Source organism: Chiroxiphia lanceolata, chromosome 7, assembly GCF_009829145.1.
Source record: "Chiroxiphia lanceolata isolate bChiLan1 chromosome 7, bChiLan1.pri, whole genome shotgun sequence".
Lineage (NCBI taxonomy): Eukaryota > Metazoa > Chordata > Aves > Passeriformes > Pipridae > Chiroxiphia > Chiroxiphia lanceolata.
Window position 1 is genome coordinate 26,109,682 of NC_045643.1, and position 15,600 is coordinate 26,125,281.

The window sequence follows — 15,600 nt, forward strand, 5'->3', positions numbered from 1 at the left end:
CCGTAATGTTGGCAGATTAGAATTTTCACTTAATGCAACCTGTATCTATAAACCACTAGGATGAAAAAAGAACAAATACAAGAAAGAGGAAATAATAATTACCTGTCTTTGATGCCACACAGATCAATGTATAAATCACTAAAATTCCCCAGGGAGCCTTGCTGAACTAAAATGAGGTCCTTGGGCTGGTTATCAATAAAGATGAGCCTCATACAGCCTTGAAAAGCAGTAATGGGATTTAAACACTGGGAATCAGTGAAATTGTCAGGGCACCCTGTGGGAAAAAGAGCAGAGGCAGAGAAGAATATTGGAATGTTCAACTATTTCTGCTGGGATTTCATAATGCAAGAACTCATAGGCTTATAATTCCAAATGTTTTTATTCCTTGCGCTACGCAACCTCCTGTGTTATAAATCCAGTTAGGGGATAAAAAATAGAGAGCAGCTAGCTACTGGAAATATCAGACTATGAGGTTTTCATAAGTGATAAGCAAAATCAAAATGTGATTTTTTTCATCTTTAAACTCCACAGTTGATAGCAACTAACTCACATTGAAAAAGTTGTACAAAATGTAAAATCATTATGAGTTAAATTCTGTTACTGAAGCAATGCACACAGTAAAAGGATGAAATCCTGTGGGTAGCAAGAAAGGCATTTGTATCTCTTCCTCAATATTTAGACAACTCTGAGATCCAAAGCCCCCTGTGCATCCTCACTTAGTGCTGTATCCAGAAGGTTCATCAAAATCAGACCCTCACTACAGGAAGCACTACACAGAAATGTATTATATAAAAAGACAGTTAATGACACTACTGTTATCTAAATTAATACTTGCACTCCAAAAAGGAGAAGATAGTATTTTTCAAGACTGTTCTTTCCATTTTAAAAATTGAACTAAATCTATATTCATTTCCACGAGAGTACCATACCTAAATACCTCTGTAGATGTGAGCCATGTCATCTAAGTTCTGAAGTCTAGAGCCACCGAGCCTGATCAGAACTGTGCTATCTACAGAAATATTGATAATACTAATAGTTCTAGGGCCTTTTAACAAAAAAGAAAAACCAAAACCAAACCAAAAAACCCCCAAACCCTAAATATCCCACTTGTGGTTAATAAAGTTTTGTAGATTTTGCATATTTTGCCAGCTAGATGTAGGTATCCATTGGCTACCACTACAAGTTATCCACTTTTACAGCTGTGCTTTTACTTTTACAGTTCTGCTTGTTCTCTCTCTGTCAGGCTTAACCAACACCCTTCAATCTGCCCACAGTGCTGTATACATTGCAGCTCAATTGGCTGTCCAAAATCAGTCATTCCGTTTGCTCTTAGCTGCAGAGTTCTCCCTGCACCTGGGGAGAACTCAATGGTGAGCACCTGAGGATCTGCATCACAAAAACCTGTCTGAAACAACCTACCTCCAAAATAGTAGCTGTTCCCAGAGTAGATCCTTGAGACAGTGGTTGCATGGCTGGCGGTGGCAGCGTTGTTATCCAGTGTCAGGGTAATGCGATGTCTTCTGGCGTTGATGTTAACAGAATGCCAAAGCCCATCGTGGAGGTTGGTGCCTGGCAAAAAACAAGTACAAAGAGTGAAAAAAGAGGTGCAAGAGACAACTGTGGTCTTCAAACCTCCTGTTGCTTCCAACAGGTGACCACAAATATGCAGTTGATCCAAAAAGAGGGAGAACTTTGAGTTGAAAAGAACTCATTACCTCTGGAAACAAACTGGCATAGAAGGGCCAAAGAAAGGGAAAGCTTTTAAGAGTATTTAAGTAGGTCATCTCTATTTTCATCTAATCTGGTGCTACAGGGACTCATCAAGCTAGCCAGATCCTTCACCTTTGTGGTAGTACATTAGTATCATTTTGTGCACCTTTATGTCTATCTTCAGTCTGTTGATAAATGCTTATAGGTCCCAGGAGCATGCAGAGATCTCTACTGAGCTTCTGGTACTGAACACGTGCTTGAAGTCACAGAGGATTAGATTCAGTGAGACAGTCATACCCTGCTCTCGGGCTCCATATGAAACCTGGCAGTCTCCAGTAGGTATTAGCAGGATTTGTGTTCCTTAAAACCCTTCAGCATCAATGCAGCACACAGTACTATTAATGGATGCACTTTGCACCTTTCTACATTGGATTTCAACATGGATCTTCTGAGAGCTGTGATTGTTTCTCTGACCAGGAAAAGATAAATGAGAGATAACAACACGAGGTAGCCTCTTTCTCTTTTACACGCTTGTGCGAAGTGGGATATGACCTCTCTGTTTCCTTATTCTGAAAATCGGTTTTCCACTGTGGCTCTTGAAACAGCACCACAAAGCTACAGAGAAACTCCACATCCACTACTCTGACAGCTGTAAAAATCACTGGGCAAGCTTCTGAGCTCACACACAGTGGTGCAGATCAAAAGTAACCTAATAACAGTTCAAAATATGCTACTGTCAGGCTGTAGGCACTGAGATCAGGTACAGACAACTAGTATTTACTCCCCTCCCTAACAGAATATTTTTGTTAATGCAGCTTTCAGAGAAAACAAACGAGCACTTAGCAACACAAAGAACTGTGGGAACAGTTCAAAACACAATAAAAAAAAATGTGGGTGTTATGTGTATGAAAAGCCATTTCATTATGAATTCGAAAATGAGACTATTTCCTCAGTAATGGCTGTTAACACATGCACAATTGCCATAGAATTAGAGGCTGGTTTTACAGCAAAAATGTATGATTTTTCAACTAGAATGAGTCCATTTTGAAGTGAAATATGTTGCTGAAGTTTGAAACTGTGACAAAACAAAATAGGTCCCATTTGGGGCAAAAATAGGTTCATTCTTGAGCAAGTGTGAGTTTATTGTGAGTACCTGACATCTGTGGAACATGGCATTTGCACTTTCTGCATATTTTCCATGTGTAAGTAGCCAGTTTAGCCATGTTTTGGATAGTACCAAAGGCTGGGCTAAGGTTCATGATTTCAGAATTACAAAAAACATACACATCCAAACAAATATTGACTTTGTCTCAGTTTTGTCAACAATTTAATTAGGACTGCAATAAAGGCTGGAACCTCAGTTTTCAATGTTCAATTGCAGCAAACTATGGCTGTGGCAATCCACATGAACAAGAATAGATGCAGGGCTGCCTCATTTTCTATAATAAAGGGGAACAAAACACACAGGGGAGCAAAACAGAACAGCTCTGCTTTGACAACTCTGTCAGTTTTTATCTCTGCTTCTTTTAATAGATACAACTATTCTCTTTTAGTCTTTACAGGGGATATTTTAATATTAAATGTTTTAAAACATCTGCTCTCATATCTAATAACAGTTATTATTATAACAATTCTATTTTATATACACGTAATAGTAGATATTTATTATTATTATTGTTATTATTATTATTATTATTATTATTATTATTATTATTATTATTATTATTTCATTTCATCTGAGTTCCATCAGTCCACCTTTGGCAACTGGTATTCAAACAATGCAAAAAATTAATTTCCCACTCTCCCCCTCCAGCATGCCTACATAACAGTATGAGGATGTGCAAAGGCCCTAGACTAGGAATATTTCTGTTTGGGATGCCAGCATGGCTTATGTAAGTCACGCTGGTATGGCAGCAGGGCCACTCTGGTCCTGCCTTTGTTGTACATCTGAAATTGTTTCCCTGATGTCTCTGTAATCCAATGCAAAGGTGTTCTGGTAAGAGTTTACAAGCAGTTTCCCCACAGTTTTAAATTAAAGAGGCATCCCACCAGTTGCACTGAAAAAAGCAACTTGCAAAGTGACTAAGGAAGCCCATGAGGGAGTGTAAGGAAAGGAAGCCCATGCTCACTCTCTCTGATGACTGTAGCACAAAGGGAGAGTGTAAAGCTACAGTCAGAGGAAGAAAATCAGCTTCAAGGCTTCCTTAACTTGTGCTGGAGAAAAGTACAGTGTCTGAGCTGCCTCCCAGCTGACTATTGAAGACAGGAAACAGGAAGGTCTTCATGTGACCTGACTGAAGATAATTTAGCATGACTGCTTAAGAACACAGAGGCCAATCTAATTGTCAGACAGTTCGAGTCTAGAGATCTCAGGATGCCAATTTTCCATGCTTAGGTCAAGCTGTACCGGGTGGCTCTATCACTGGAAATCAAAAGAAAATTTAAAAAAGAAAGTAAGATTCGATGCTTCCTTATTTCTTGATTCTTTCATCCTGTGGAGCTGAAACTCTGTGTTTTAGAGGGAGACGAACGAAAGTAAACAAAAAACAAGCACCTTCACTGATTTCCACTGGGTTCTCAGTCTCTTTTTGAATAAGTAATGTCAATCTCCCACCATGGAGGTAAACCAGGAGAGGTCCTGAATTTTCAGACAATTCGGTGAACAGAAGTAAACCATCTTTATTCCATGTTCGAAACTGGAAGCTGACTGACAAACCATCAATTTGAGGAGTGCCGGGTAGTAGCAAGTAGCTTCGACTGGTGCTCACAAAGGTGATGGGAACAATTTGTGGTTCTGAGCAAGAAAAGGTCACGTTCCCCTGCAAATCAAACATAATCAGTATGACTTTTTTTTTTTTTTCACTCATCTAAAAGCATTTTTATTTAAATAAGCTTACTGGATTTCTAATGGCCCTCGAGGCTGAAATAGGTATTGTTATTCAGACACAAATCTTGGGAAACCATTAGGAAATGTATCTGTCCATGCTGGGAAAACACATCTAACTTCAAAATTTTACTTTCATCCTAAATGGGAAAGATCGAAAAATCAAACCAGTTCTTAGAAGGATCTAGATGTGTCTAAATGTCCCTTATCAACACCACGCCTTAGCTGATTACGTCAGTCATCCAGCCCTGAAATCAATGGTGCTATTTGCCCAGAAGAGCAGCACATTTACTCAAAGCAGTCAGCAGACTCTGTACCAGCATGTATCACTGCAGTTTCTAGAAGAAACAACTCCATTTTGCTCAGCCATTGTAGATTACCCAACCAGGTCATTCAAGACGTAATAAAACCTTAACAACATATAAAGCCAGGAGGCATCTAAGGAGCTATGTCTTTTAGAGCCACTCCAGGAGATTGTTGCAGCCACCTTGCTTTGAACTAGGCTGCTTTGTAAAATACTAACTGTAATCTGACAAAAACATTGGAGTGTAAGGCTTTCTCCATGATAACACTTCTCATCAGAGCCCATACCTCACTATTGCAGGATAATTATAACCAACAGCACTTGATGGATGTGCAGGAAGTTGCACAGTGCTTGGGGAATTCCTCTCTGCCATCTCAGACAGCTGATGGAACTGTTCCCTATCACTTTCAAATGTCTTTCCATCTTGTATTTTAAAATGGAAAATAAAGTGTCAGAAATAGACTAAGTTATCACTGAATGAAAGAGCCCTTGATAGATATTTATCTATGTAGAGTTATTTACATATTACCTGCCCTGTGAGGTTCAGAATGCTACATACCAGATTTAGCAATGGCAAAAGGAATCCATGAGCATATTATATTAGAATGAGTTTTGAGATATAATCCAAAGTTTATCCAAACTCCACTGAACATCAACTACGAAGGAAGTAGGACAGAAATTTGTTCTCAGCCTTTAAAGTTTCTACTACCTGGTGGGTTTTACCTGCATAAGAGTTGCCACAAGCTTTTTTTTGCTATTGTTGTTGTTATATATCCACCTCAATATTCAATCAAAATCATGCCAAATTACAGAAAACAGTCAACTGCAGGATTATAAATAAATACAGTTAACCTTCTCTAGAGCTGTTTTAAGTTTAGACACTTTAAATGGCAATGACTATTTTCCTTTGGAATTTTAGACCTTTACAGTGCTTTCAGTACTTTACACAAAGTTGTAAGACATTTATTGATCATAGAATGGTTTGGGTTTGAAGGGACCTTAAAGTTCATCTCATTCCAATCCCCCTTCCACTAGACTAGGTTGCTCAAAGCCCCATCCAACCTGTCCTTGAACATTTCCAGGAATGGGTATCCACAAATTCTCTGTGAAAGTTTTTTCAGTATCTCATCACCCTCACAGTAAAGAATTCAGATACGATTTTTGTCTGAAAGCTCTTTCCAGATTTTTACCTACCTGCAGAAAAAACTATGCCTAGGCTGACTTAATGGTGCCAAAGAAGGCAAATGCTAAGATGAAAAAACATTTTGCAGTGCACAACAAACTTTCAGATGACCTTAAAACAAGCCAGTAAAGACCTTGTGTGGTTAATATGCTTCCAGCTGTTTGTAGCAGCACCATAACAAAGTATCACTGATGCATAGGCATATGCCCAAATATAAGGTAATGTTTCCGTCTGCATTTGACACGAGATTCTGAACATATACCACTAGTCCTAAATTCATGGGTTGCCTTCACACCTTGAAAAACTCAGCAACACTCCAGTCATTCACAGTATCTAGCAATTCATGTAAGCTGGGATATGCACAGAAGTCCTGTCCTGACACATGATCAGCAAAGAGTGTTGACTCCATGGCCAGCGCTGGAACATATGGACAGGAGCTACATATCTCTTCCCTTGCTTAACCTGGCGAGACTTCAAGCTCTGCAGCCTCTCCATTGACCAAATTGAAGAAGAGTGTGATTCTACCTGCCACAAGAACAAGCAGGTGGAAACGCGTAAAGGTGGTGCTGCAATATTCTATGAACATGAGATTAAAGGTATATATTTGGGATGGACAAGAGGTGTGTCTGCCTTTTGGGGGAGTTCTTTTCAGAAGGTATTTCTGTTACTCTTATTCAAAAATTGAGATCTCCATAATGTAAAGGCCTTAACTAGTTGCAGTCAGAGCTAAAAACTAACCAGTGTTTGTGGGGAGAAAAAAAGGTTAAATAAAGTTGATGCCATGTAAACTTAAGTCAGTTGAACTGACTCATTTAGGAGGGAAACACCTTCTAAAAGCAGCATTCTAGAGTAAAACCAGATGATGTAGTTAATACACACCAACAATAGCTGCTCATGTCCTTACACTGACCAACGCTGTCCACCTTCCTAGAGACAATAACATGAAAATCCGATTAAGAAATACGCAACTGTTGATTTGAAAAACATTTGTCCGCTGAAGTGGGATAGGTCCCCTTTACAAAAACTGTTAAATTTGTACTGAATTTTGTTCTCAAACAAGTTTTGCCAGCAGGTCTAAGTCAGAAAAGTAAACAGCTCCCTTTAAACCTGCATCTGATCATGAGCATTTTGCTTTAATTGGCAGCAGTTCTAGAACTCTCCAGGGTATATGCCAGATTTCTGGCAGACACTTGATTTTGTAATTGAACCCAGTTTAACTGAAAAGTTGAAGCTCATTGGCTAGGAAATGGGATAAGAACAGTCTAATCCCTAGAGACAATAAAGGAGATGCTCAGCTCTACTCAGCTGCTGGAAACTCTAGCTATACTATGGCATTCGAGAATTCCATTGAGTCCATCCTCAGACTGATTAACGACTCCTCTAACAAGCAGTGAAATCTTTCCAAAAGAGTTCTTATTGTTCTTACAAGAGAAAACTTCTGAACCTAGAAATGCAATGGAGTTATTTACAATTTTTTCACTGGCTGCCATGGTACTTGTCTCAAGAAAAGAGTGGAACCATCCCAGATTTCTGCAGGCAAGGTACAGTTTTAGAGATGATTCTTGTTCAAGTAAGGTGTTGAATCAACAGGCAACATCATGTTACAGTATTTTAAGAAAGAATCAAAGCTTTCCTGTTAAAAGAGAATGGAAGAACGCAGTTGCTAAGTGATGAGGATAAAAGTGGATTACATTAGAAGATCCTCTGAGCCATAAAACTCATCCAAAACTGACTGGAGCCTTTCCATTGACTTCCGTGGAACTTCAATAAAACCGGTATAACTTTAATGAACCATTTCAGTCTTTTCTGGCCTTTCTTCATGTAATACTGTGTACTGTTCAATGAAGAGAGAAGACAACACCATAGCCAGGGCAATTGGTATCAAGTTTCTTATACATTCTCCTTGTTCTCAGAGAATACTAATCAAAAATAAGATGCACTTGGGAAATTATTCAAACTGACAGCTGTGCTGAAATCCTCAGCACTTAGCCTACCAGAGGATCCAGGCCAAGATCACAGCTTGAAAAGAAAGAAGAATAAATGAGTATTTCTGAGCTCTTATTCTACCTGCAGATTAGAGCATCAAATGGGCACTTAACTTTTGTCATTAATCACTCTATGGATACTGTCCAATAAAAAGGATATCTTGCTTTCTGCAGAAGATTAGAAAGGAATACTTTATATGACAGGTAAGGGGACTAAAATCCCAGGCCTGGCTGAGATACAAATGTGGTAAACTGGCCAGAATATCTCCAGCTTAGAAATTGGAGGAGTATTTCTAGCTGTGAAGAGACTGAGTTTGCAGATGAATTTGGGAGCAACGTGACAGAGGAAAAAAGTGACCTCTGATGCAGTTTCAAAGGATAAGATGAAAAACTGTCATTCGACTGAACAACTGGATTTTGAGAATGAGGGAAGTCCCTTCAAATCCTGTTTTTAAATTAACTATCTCAAGCAGAACAGATGTCAGGAAACCCACATAGATTTCAAATACATTTCAAGACCTTGCTAAGCACTGAATGAAAAGCAAATCAAAGTGAGATCCCAGCTCCAGCCTTCTGAAATACTGTTGGAAACTGTCTTCAGACAGGATATGGGAGCACCAAGGTGCACAGTGTTACTCGAGTTAGGAGTAGTCCACTGAGTGAGCAACCAATCCATTCCAAGAGCAGGGGCCCATACCCACCCTATACTGAAGGGGATTCCTCTTTCACTAAGCAAAATTATGAAAATCTGAAAGCTTTCCTGATCCAAGTTTCATTGAAACTAATATAGCCCTGTGATAATCAGTCTCATGATAAAGAATTGCCCTATCTTCACTTACTGTAGGTATCATGAATGATGATAAAATTCTAATTGTTTATCATATTGCTTTAAGTTGTTTACACTAAGATAATGTTCCTAATGTGGAAAAAGTAGAATTTAGCAAAAAAAAAAAAAAAAAGAAGAAGGCTTCAAAAAAACTGAAACATTGTGACTGTGAGAGAATCAGGGATTAGATGCTTGGCTAAATGTTTATGGATGTTCTTTATCTCAGAGTCCTAAGATATGTCACTGGCCAGAAGCAGAACAAAGCATTTTACCATTTTTATGCCCATAGTAACTGTACATTATTGTTTCATTATATGGTACAATAGTTAAGAGTTGTTGATAAAAGATGGGAGCAAATATAGACGTAATTTGGAAAAATTACATCGTTTCTCTCAGAGAGACAGGAAAAGGAAAAAAAAAGACAGGAGGAAAAGCAAAAAAAGTGTGACCAATTAATATTTTCCCTTTGTGGTAGATTTGCCTTGTCTGGATGCCAGGTGCCCACCAAGGCACTCTATCACTTCCCTCCTCATGGGGCAGGGGAAGAAAATAAAGATGGAAAAAAACCTCTTGGGTCAAGATAAAGGCAGTTTAATAAAGCAAAAGTAGAGGTCATACACAGAAGTAAAGGAAACCAAAAGATTTATTCTCTACTTTCCATCAGCAGGTGATGTCCAGATACTTCCTAGGAAGCAAGCTTTCAGCAAAAGCAGTAGTTGCTCCAGAAGACAAACATCACAATAATAAATGCTATCCTCCTCCTTCTCCTTTTTCTTGGTTTTTATTGTTGAGCAGATTTATATGGTATGGAACATCGCTTTGCTCAGTTTGGGTCAGCTGTCCTGGCTATGTCACCTCCCAGGATCTCACCTACCCCCAGGCTCCTGGTGAGGGAGGAATATTGGAGAGGTGTCCTTGATGCTGTGCCAACACTGCTCAGCAGTAGCCAAAACACTGGTGTGTTATCAATACCTTTCTAGCTACCAACACAAAGCACAGTCCTCTGGGGTCTGCTAGGGGGAATTAACTCCATCTCATCCAGACACCCTCCTTTGAACAACAAGAAGGAATCAAGCCAGCCTTTCAAATTCACCTTGCCAGAAGTGAATAAAATAGATGTCTTAGATTAAACTGGCAAATTATTACAATCCAAGTCCAATTTTTGTTCCAGCTCAAGGTAAAGATATCTCCAGCTTATTAAGTTTTATTGCCTGGAACAAAACACAGCAGCAAGGATTTTTTAATTATTATTATGAAACAGAATCACATCTACCTTAAAATAGAAAAAATGTACAGAAAGCAATTCTTATCAGGATTTTTTTGGTTTGGTTTTGGGTTTGGGTTTTTTTTGGGTTTTTTATGTATTAGTTTCCTTTAATAGATTTTCCTCTTTTAAATTCCAGTTATCAGTGTATCATGGTATAACACCATCCTGAATGACTGGTGTGAACTGAACACAATCCTGGCTCTTGATTGTGATGGGTCAGCTTGCCCCCTTTCTGTTATGTCAGGTAGCCAAGTACCAAGTAGTTCCCAAGGCCTTACCAACTGAAATAAGACCTTACAAAATACATTAAAGCCTTGGCTTTGAAGCAAATTGCATTCCATCCCATTTTCCTTTTTCCCTGCTAACTCCTCTGACAATAATTAGCCATCTCTCTTCCTCTCCTTCAGGGACTAACTGCCTTATCACGTCCCACCTTGAAACATCCTGCTCCACTCAGCAGGTACTAACTGCCCTATTCATTCAATTTGACTATCCAGATAATATAATAAATAAACCCCTTGTTTTATTTATTAGAACAATTGTTTCTAACCTGTAATTTGCTGAAGGCTGATGACTCTCAAAAAGACCTTATTTGCTCAGAAACATGTCATTTTTTTCTGCATGTCGACTAGTCTTATTAAAAAATATGGTCTCTCTCAAAAGTCTTGCTTCACTTGTCATCACAATTATCAAAATCCTAACACAAAAAAAACTTTTATATCAAAGAGAGTTTATTATTACAGGTGTGTGCTGGATTATATATTTGCACTCTGAAACTCTAGAATTCTAGACAAAGCCAACTGAAATCAACAGGAAAAATGTCATTTAAACAGACTTTATTTCAAGACCTTAATTGCAGTGACATACCTAATTTCTTTCAAAATAATCCTGTTATATCATTCAGCAACAATAAAATGTGACCTTAAAATGAATGCTATTTATATAGACTTCCTTGCTACTCCACACTACAGGTAGAATGTGAAGGAGACTCATCTGAAGACCCAGAGAGCAGAAAGGGACACAGAAGAAAATATAAAAAGCTACTTTTACAGGAACCAAATATTTCTGGAATCTGAGTTCACCTGCCCTACCTAAAACCCAGTAAATTCAGTTCTCTTTCTAACTGTGTGACTCAAAACTTTCATTAAATAACTTAATAAAACTTTTTTTTTTTTTTAGAAGTTTGATCTAGTCCTTAGGAAGTTGTCACTAAGCATTTCAAACATTTTTTATTTATGATTCCTATAGTCTGACTGCAGTGCAAAAACTAAGGAAAAAAAATCTAACTCCTGATTCTTCAAATCCTAGTAGAGGCCTTCACAAATCACCAGCCTGATATTCAAAGGTAGATCAACACTTGCAATAGCACTTTGGTAGAACGAGACAGGCATAGACAAGTAAATACTTCTCAGGATGAAGGTATCTCAAATCAGCTTAATAAAATAGCATGTTTGGATTCTCTATAAAGGGAATGAATTATTAGTTTACATTCTTCTGTCACTAAGTATCTTTCCTTGCTCTTTGATGCTGGCAATTGGTTATTTCCCCAAGGCACTACAGTGATACATTTACATGTCACCACATCCCTTGCTGTGCTGAACTGTCACTCCCAGATTCAACATGGCAGCCCAGAGTAGAAATTCAAGTATATCTGAGGGCTGACAACTTCTGCCTTACAAATATCCTGCACTATTCTCAAGTCAGCACAGGGTTTGCTCTGCTAAATAAAAATACAGCTTCAATTTCTATTAGCCAGAGGTAATGGAAGAGAAAAGGGAGATTGTGTTTCTCTCAATTTCAGTAAGCAGAGTGAAACACAAGATAAAACACAGCATTTTTTCATGACCTCTTAATTTATTTTCATCGGCTAGACAACTTCCTATTTTGACATCACAAATCAGTGAAGCACAAAAAGACTTAAAAGGCTGGTCACAGGTCACATTTGAGCGATTTCTAAAGGTGCAGCCTGAATCTAGCAGTAGGTAAGCACTGGTGGCCAGGATCCTATAGCTATTTTCAGGATGTTATAGGTATCTTTTCTCTCATCTACTCCATTAACGAGATGTATTTAGCAACTCTCAATAGGTTTCTCTTCCTAGAACTTGTTGCATCTCCTCCTACATCTACATACACCCTTAAGCAAAAAGCCTTCAATGAGGACTTCTCCATCCCAGATATCAGCAGGCCAAGTTTCCTTCTGGGAAGAACAATTCTCTTCTGCTTCTTGTAAATGTGGCTCTTACGTGCATATTTTCCTGCCTCTAACTAATTGCCCAAGAAGCACAAGTAACTGCTGTAAACTCTGACAGTGGCAATTACAGAAATTTGACCAGTTGACATTAAAACCAGTAATCACTTTGGAAAGCACATAAAAGATCCCCTATTACTTCCCTATGCTCAATGACCTAGGGGAAGGAAAAACCAAACCAAACCGAACCCACAAACAAACAAACAAACAAACTGAAACACACACAAAATAAAGAAAACCCAAACAAAGAACCCAAAACACTTTCCCTGATGCTATCCACCCCCCAAGAAAAAAAAAAGCCCACAACATACCATCAGGGACAGAAGAAACCCCAGAGAGTAGACAGATATCCTGTCCAAACAGACAGGGCCATGCAGAGAGGTTAAGTATCAGGCAATATAAAAATGGAATTCTGAAGGCAAGTTTCAGTTCAAAGAGACACACTGCCTCGTTATCTTGAGATCCCTTCTCAAGGGGTTTTATTGCAACTCTGACAAGTGCAAATGAGTTACAGAAAAGAACAGGCAGAATGATAATCACAGCCACCACCCAAGAGTACAATACATACTGCAGTAATCTGTTATTGACAACCTGTAGTTTCTTCCTCTAACTCTAAATGCAGCTGATTTGAGACCATTATTTATATGGATGAGGAACTACATCATAAGAGGAAATCTATACCTCCAAAGCTGATGTATCATTCAGCTGCTTGTGTGAAAGATGTCAACAGTAAAAAAAACAAAAACAAAAAAACAAAACAGAGCTGATGGGTATGAAAACCCACAAGTTTGGCTCACTGACTGTGTTAACATTCACAAAGGCATAGAGTGAAGCAGAGACTGAGTGTTGAAGTCTGCCTGCCTTTGGAGGACAAAGCTGGTATTTCCGAGCATAATGGCTTTCTAATCCCACACTAACCAGTTTGTCCTCAATTATCTTTTCCTGGGAGACAAAGGTATTTTGGGGACTAACAATGCAGAACTATCCCTGATGGTCTCCAAGGCTGGGGAGAGAGCACAAGTATACAACACATTTTTGGAAGAAGTGATTTCAAGTCCCTGCTACATTTAATTATTTTTCTGTGCCTTTTTTTTCATCGCATTTTCACTCCAGACAACCTTAGCAACTACAAAGACATGAAGCAGAGAAGCTTGCAGCTCCCTGGGGATATGGCTGGTTGCATGACAACCTCAACGTGCTTGGAGTAAAAGCATTTAGTGCAGAGTAACTCTGGCAGGCAAAAGACTACATTTAGCTAGAACAAGTTATTTTAATTTGAGTAAGTTAATTGCTAAGGAGTGGCGAAGAGCAGAAGGTGGCAAAGGAAGACCCTGTGTAACCTAGAAGAACATGAGCATTGCCAGAGGAGAGAAATAGCTGTGATGCAAAGAAGGTTGAAGAACAGATTTACATGGACCATTTCTCATAGAAGGGTGTTCATCTAAGATTGTGATGTACCGTTAAGTGTGGCAACCTTTCCATGTATTTTGCATACACAAGTGTCACAGAAACTGCACACAGAGCCCCATAGACCTTGAGAAATGCAGTACAGCAGCCAGGCTTCGAAAACTATGGCATTATGTGAAAGAGATTGAAAAATGGAGACACATCCCCACTCCCTTACATTGAGGAAAGGAGCCGGATTCTGAGACTGAACCAAGTATTGCAGTAACGGAGTTTCGTTGCTTGAGGCCACTTATACCCAGACAATGCTATTCAGAGAAAAAGTGCATTGAAAATTTTTGTCTTTCCCTTTAGAAAGGCCTTCCCATTATCCAGCAGCAAAACAACCAGCTGTTTAATGACCTAAGAAGCAGACTAGGGCTCTTTGCTTCCCCCTTAGAAAGTAAGCTGAGGGGAAGAGAAATTTAACACAGTTCATAAGACTTGAGCCTTTTGAGTCCTCACTCATAACATCAGACTCTAGATTATTATAGCAAAGTCTCTCAGTCCCAGGGGAGCATCCTGGAGGCAGTCTTGACTGCCAGCAACACAATGCAGGACTTCTCACCCATCACCTTTCCATTTTCTATTTCTCTGTGTATTCAGCCTTGCCCTAGGCAGGGAAGGTGCAGAAAGAATTTCTTTGGTCTTCTGGCTTGCTTTGTTTTAGGTTCAGCATGTTCATATACACTACTACAAACCAGAAGATGCCATGAGAGCCAGAAGGAGTTTCATCTCCACGTTCTCCAAAGACACAGTATTGGCCAAAAGGCACATATCAAACATGGAGGGAGGCACAAGCTAAACAGAGAGCTGAATTATTTACAGTTTGTCAAGGCTGCATGGAAGTGTACTGTTCCCTCTTCTTGCAAAATAAAATGCTCCTTATCTTGCTCATAATACATTTAAATATATTTGTAATTTTGGATATTATTAGGTGTGAAGTTGCATTTGTGTTTTTTTGTTAGCAGATGGATAAGACAATAGTTCCTCTAGTTAGCCCCCACATTTAGAGACACTAGTACCAGATCAACGGTTCTCAGAAGTGTCAATATATTGACTATAAGAAACAGCACAAAGGAAACTATTTCCAATAATAAAAGAAACATTTATATCTTCTCTATAATGTGAACTTAAATATAAGAGTAAAATTTTGCTACTACTGTACTACTCAACAGTGATAGAGAATGATCCAGAAAATGAGACTTAATCTGAGTTAACCAGAAAAAAAACCTCTATGATTTCTATCATGCCATCAAAAATATACATTTTAATCTTGGAAAATTAATTAAAAAGTTTCTCCAAGCAATTTCTAATACACCTGGAAAGTCAGAGAAATGCATTAATTTCCACATGTGTCTTTCAATAACTCTCACCACAGGAGTCGGCACTGGCTGGTGTTATCCTCATTTTAACAAGCTAATCATGCCCATAGCTATCTAAATCTGAACTCTGATCATTCAGTGTAGCCAGCAGCACCAAGAGAGCACCAACAGCATGGAAGCAAAGAAGGAAAGCATGCAGTATTGCCTCTTACCACAGTATAGATCTGAGGTTTGCGCCTTTTTGCCAGGTCAATTATATTGACTCCATTGTAATAAAGGTTCTCAATGCACCCGTGGAAATTTTTCCTCTGAAAGGTTCCTGGTTTCCCCGGTACAGGAATACCTCCAAAACTGAGCTTTTGGAAAGAATAAGAACAGTATTATTTATAATATTATAATATATATATATTTATATTTTTATATAT

The 15,600-nt window shown here is 38.7% G+C and overlaps 1 protein-coding gene across 1 annotated transcript in view; it reads right to left on the reverse strand.

Moving 5' to 3' along the window:
- The window catches only part of CNTNAP5 (contactin associated protein family member 5), a 290,138-nt gene that overhangs the window by 133,397 nt on the left and 141,141 nt on the right, over window positions 1–15,600 (reverse strand). Inside the window, exons 7-10 of the mRNA XM_032692890.1 lie at window positions 15,388–15,531; window positions 4,265–4,529; window positions 1,420–1,569; window positions 103–274 (exon numbers count right to left, since the gene is read on the reverse strand). Of these exons, the coding sequence (XP_032548781.1) occupies window positions 103–274; window positions 1,420–1,569; window positions 4,265–4,529; window positions 15,388–15,531 (731 nt within the window). The remainder of the gene's footprint in view (window positions 1–102; window positions 275–1,419; window positions 1,570–4,264; window positions 4,530–15,387; window positions 15,532–15,600) is intronic.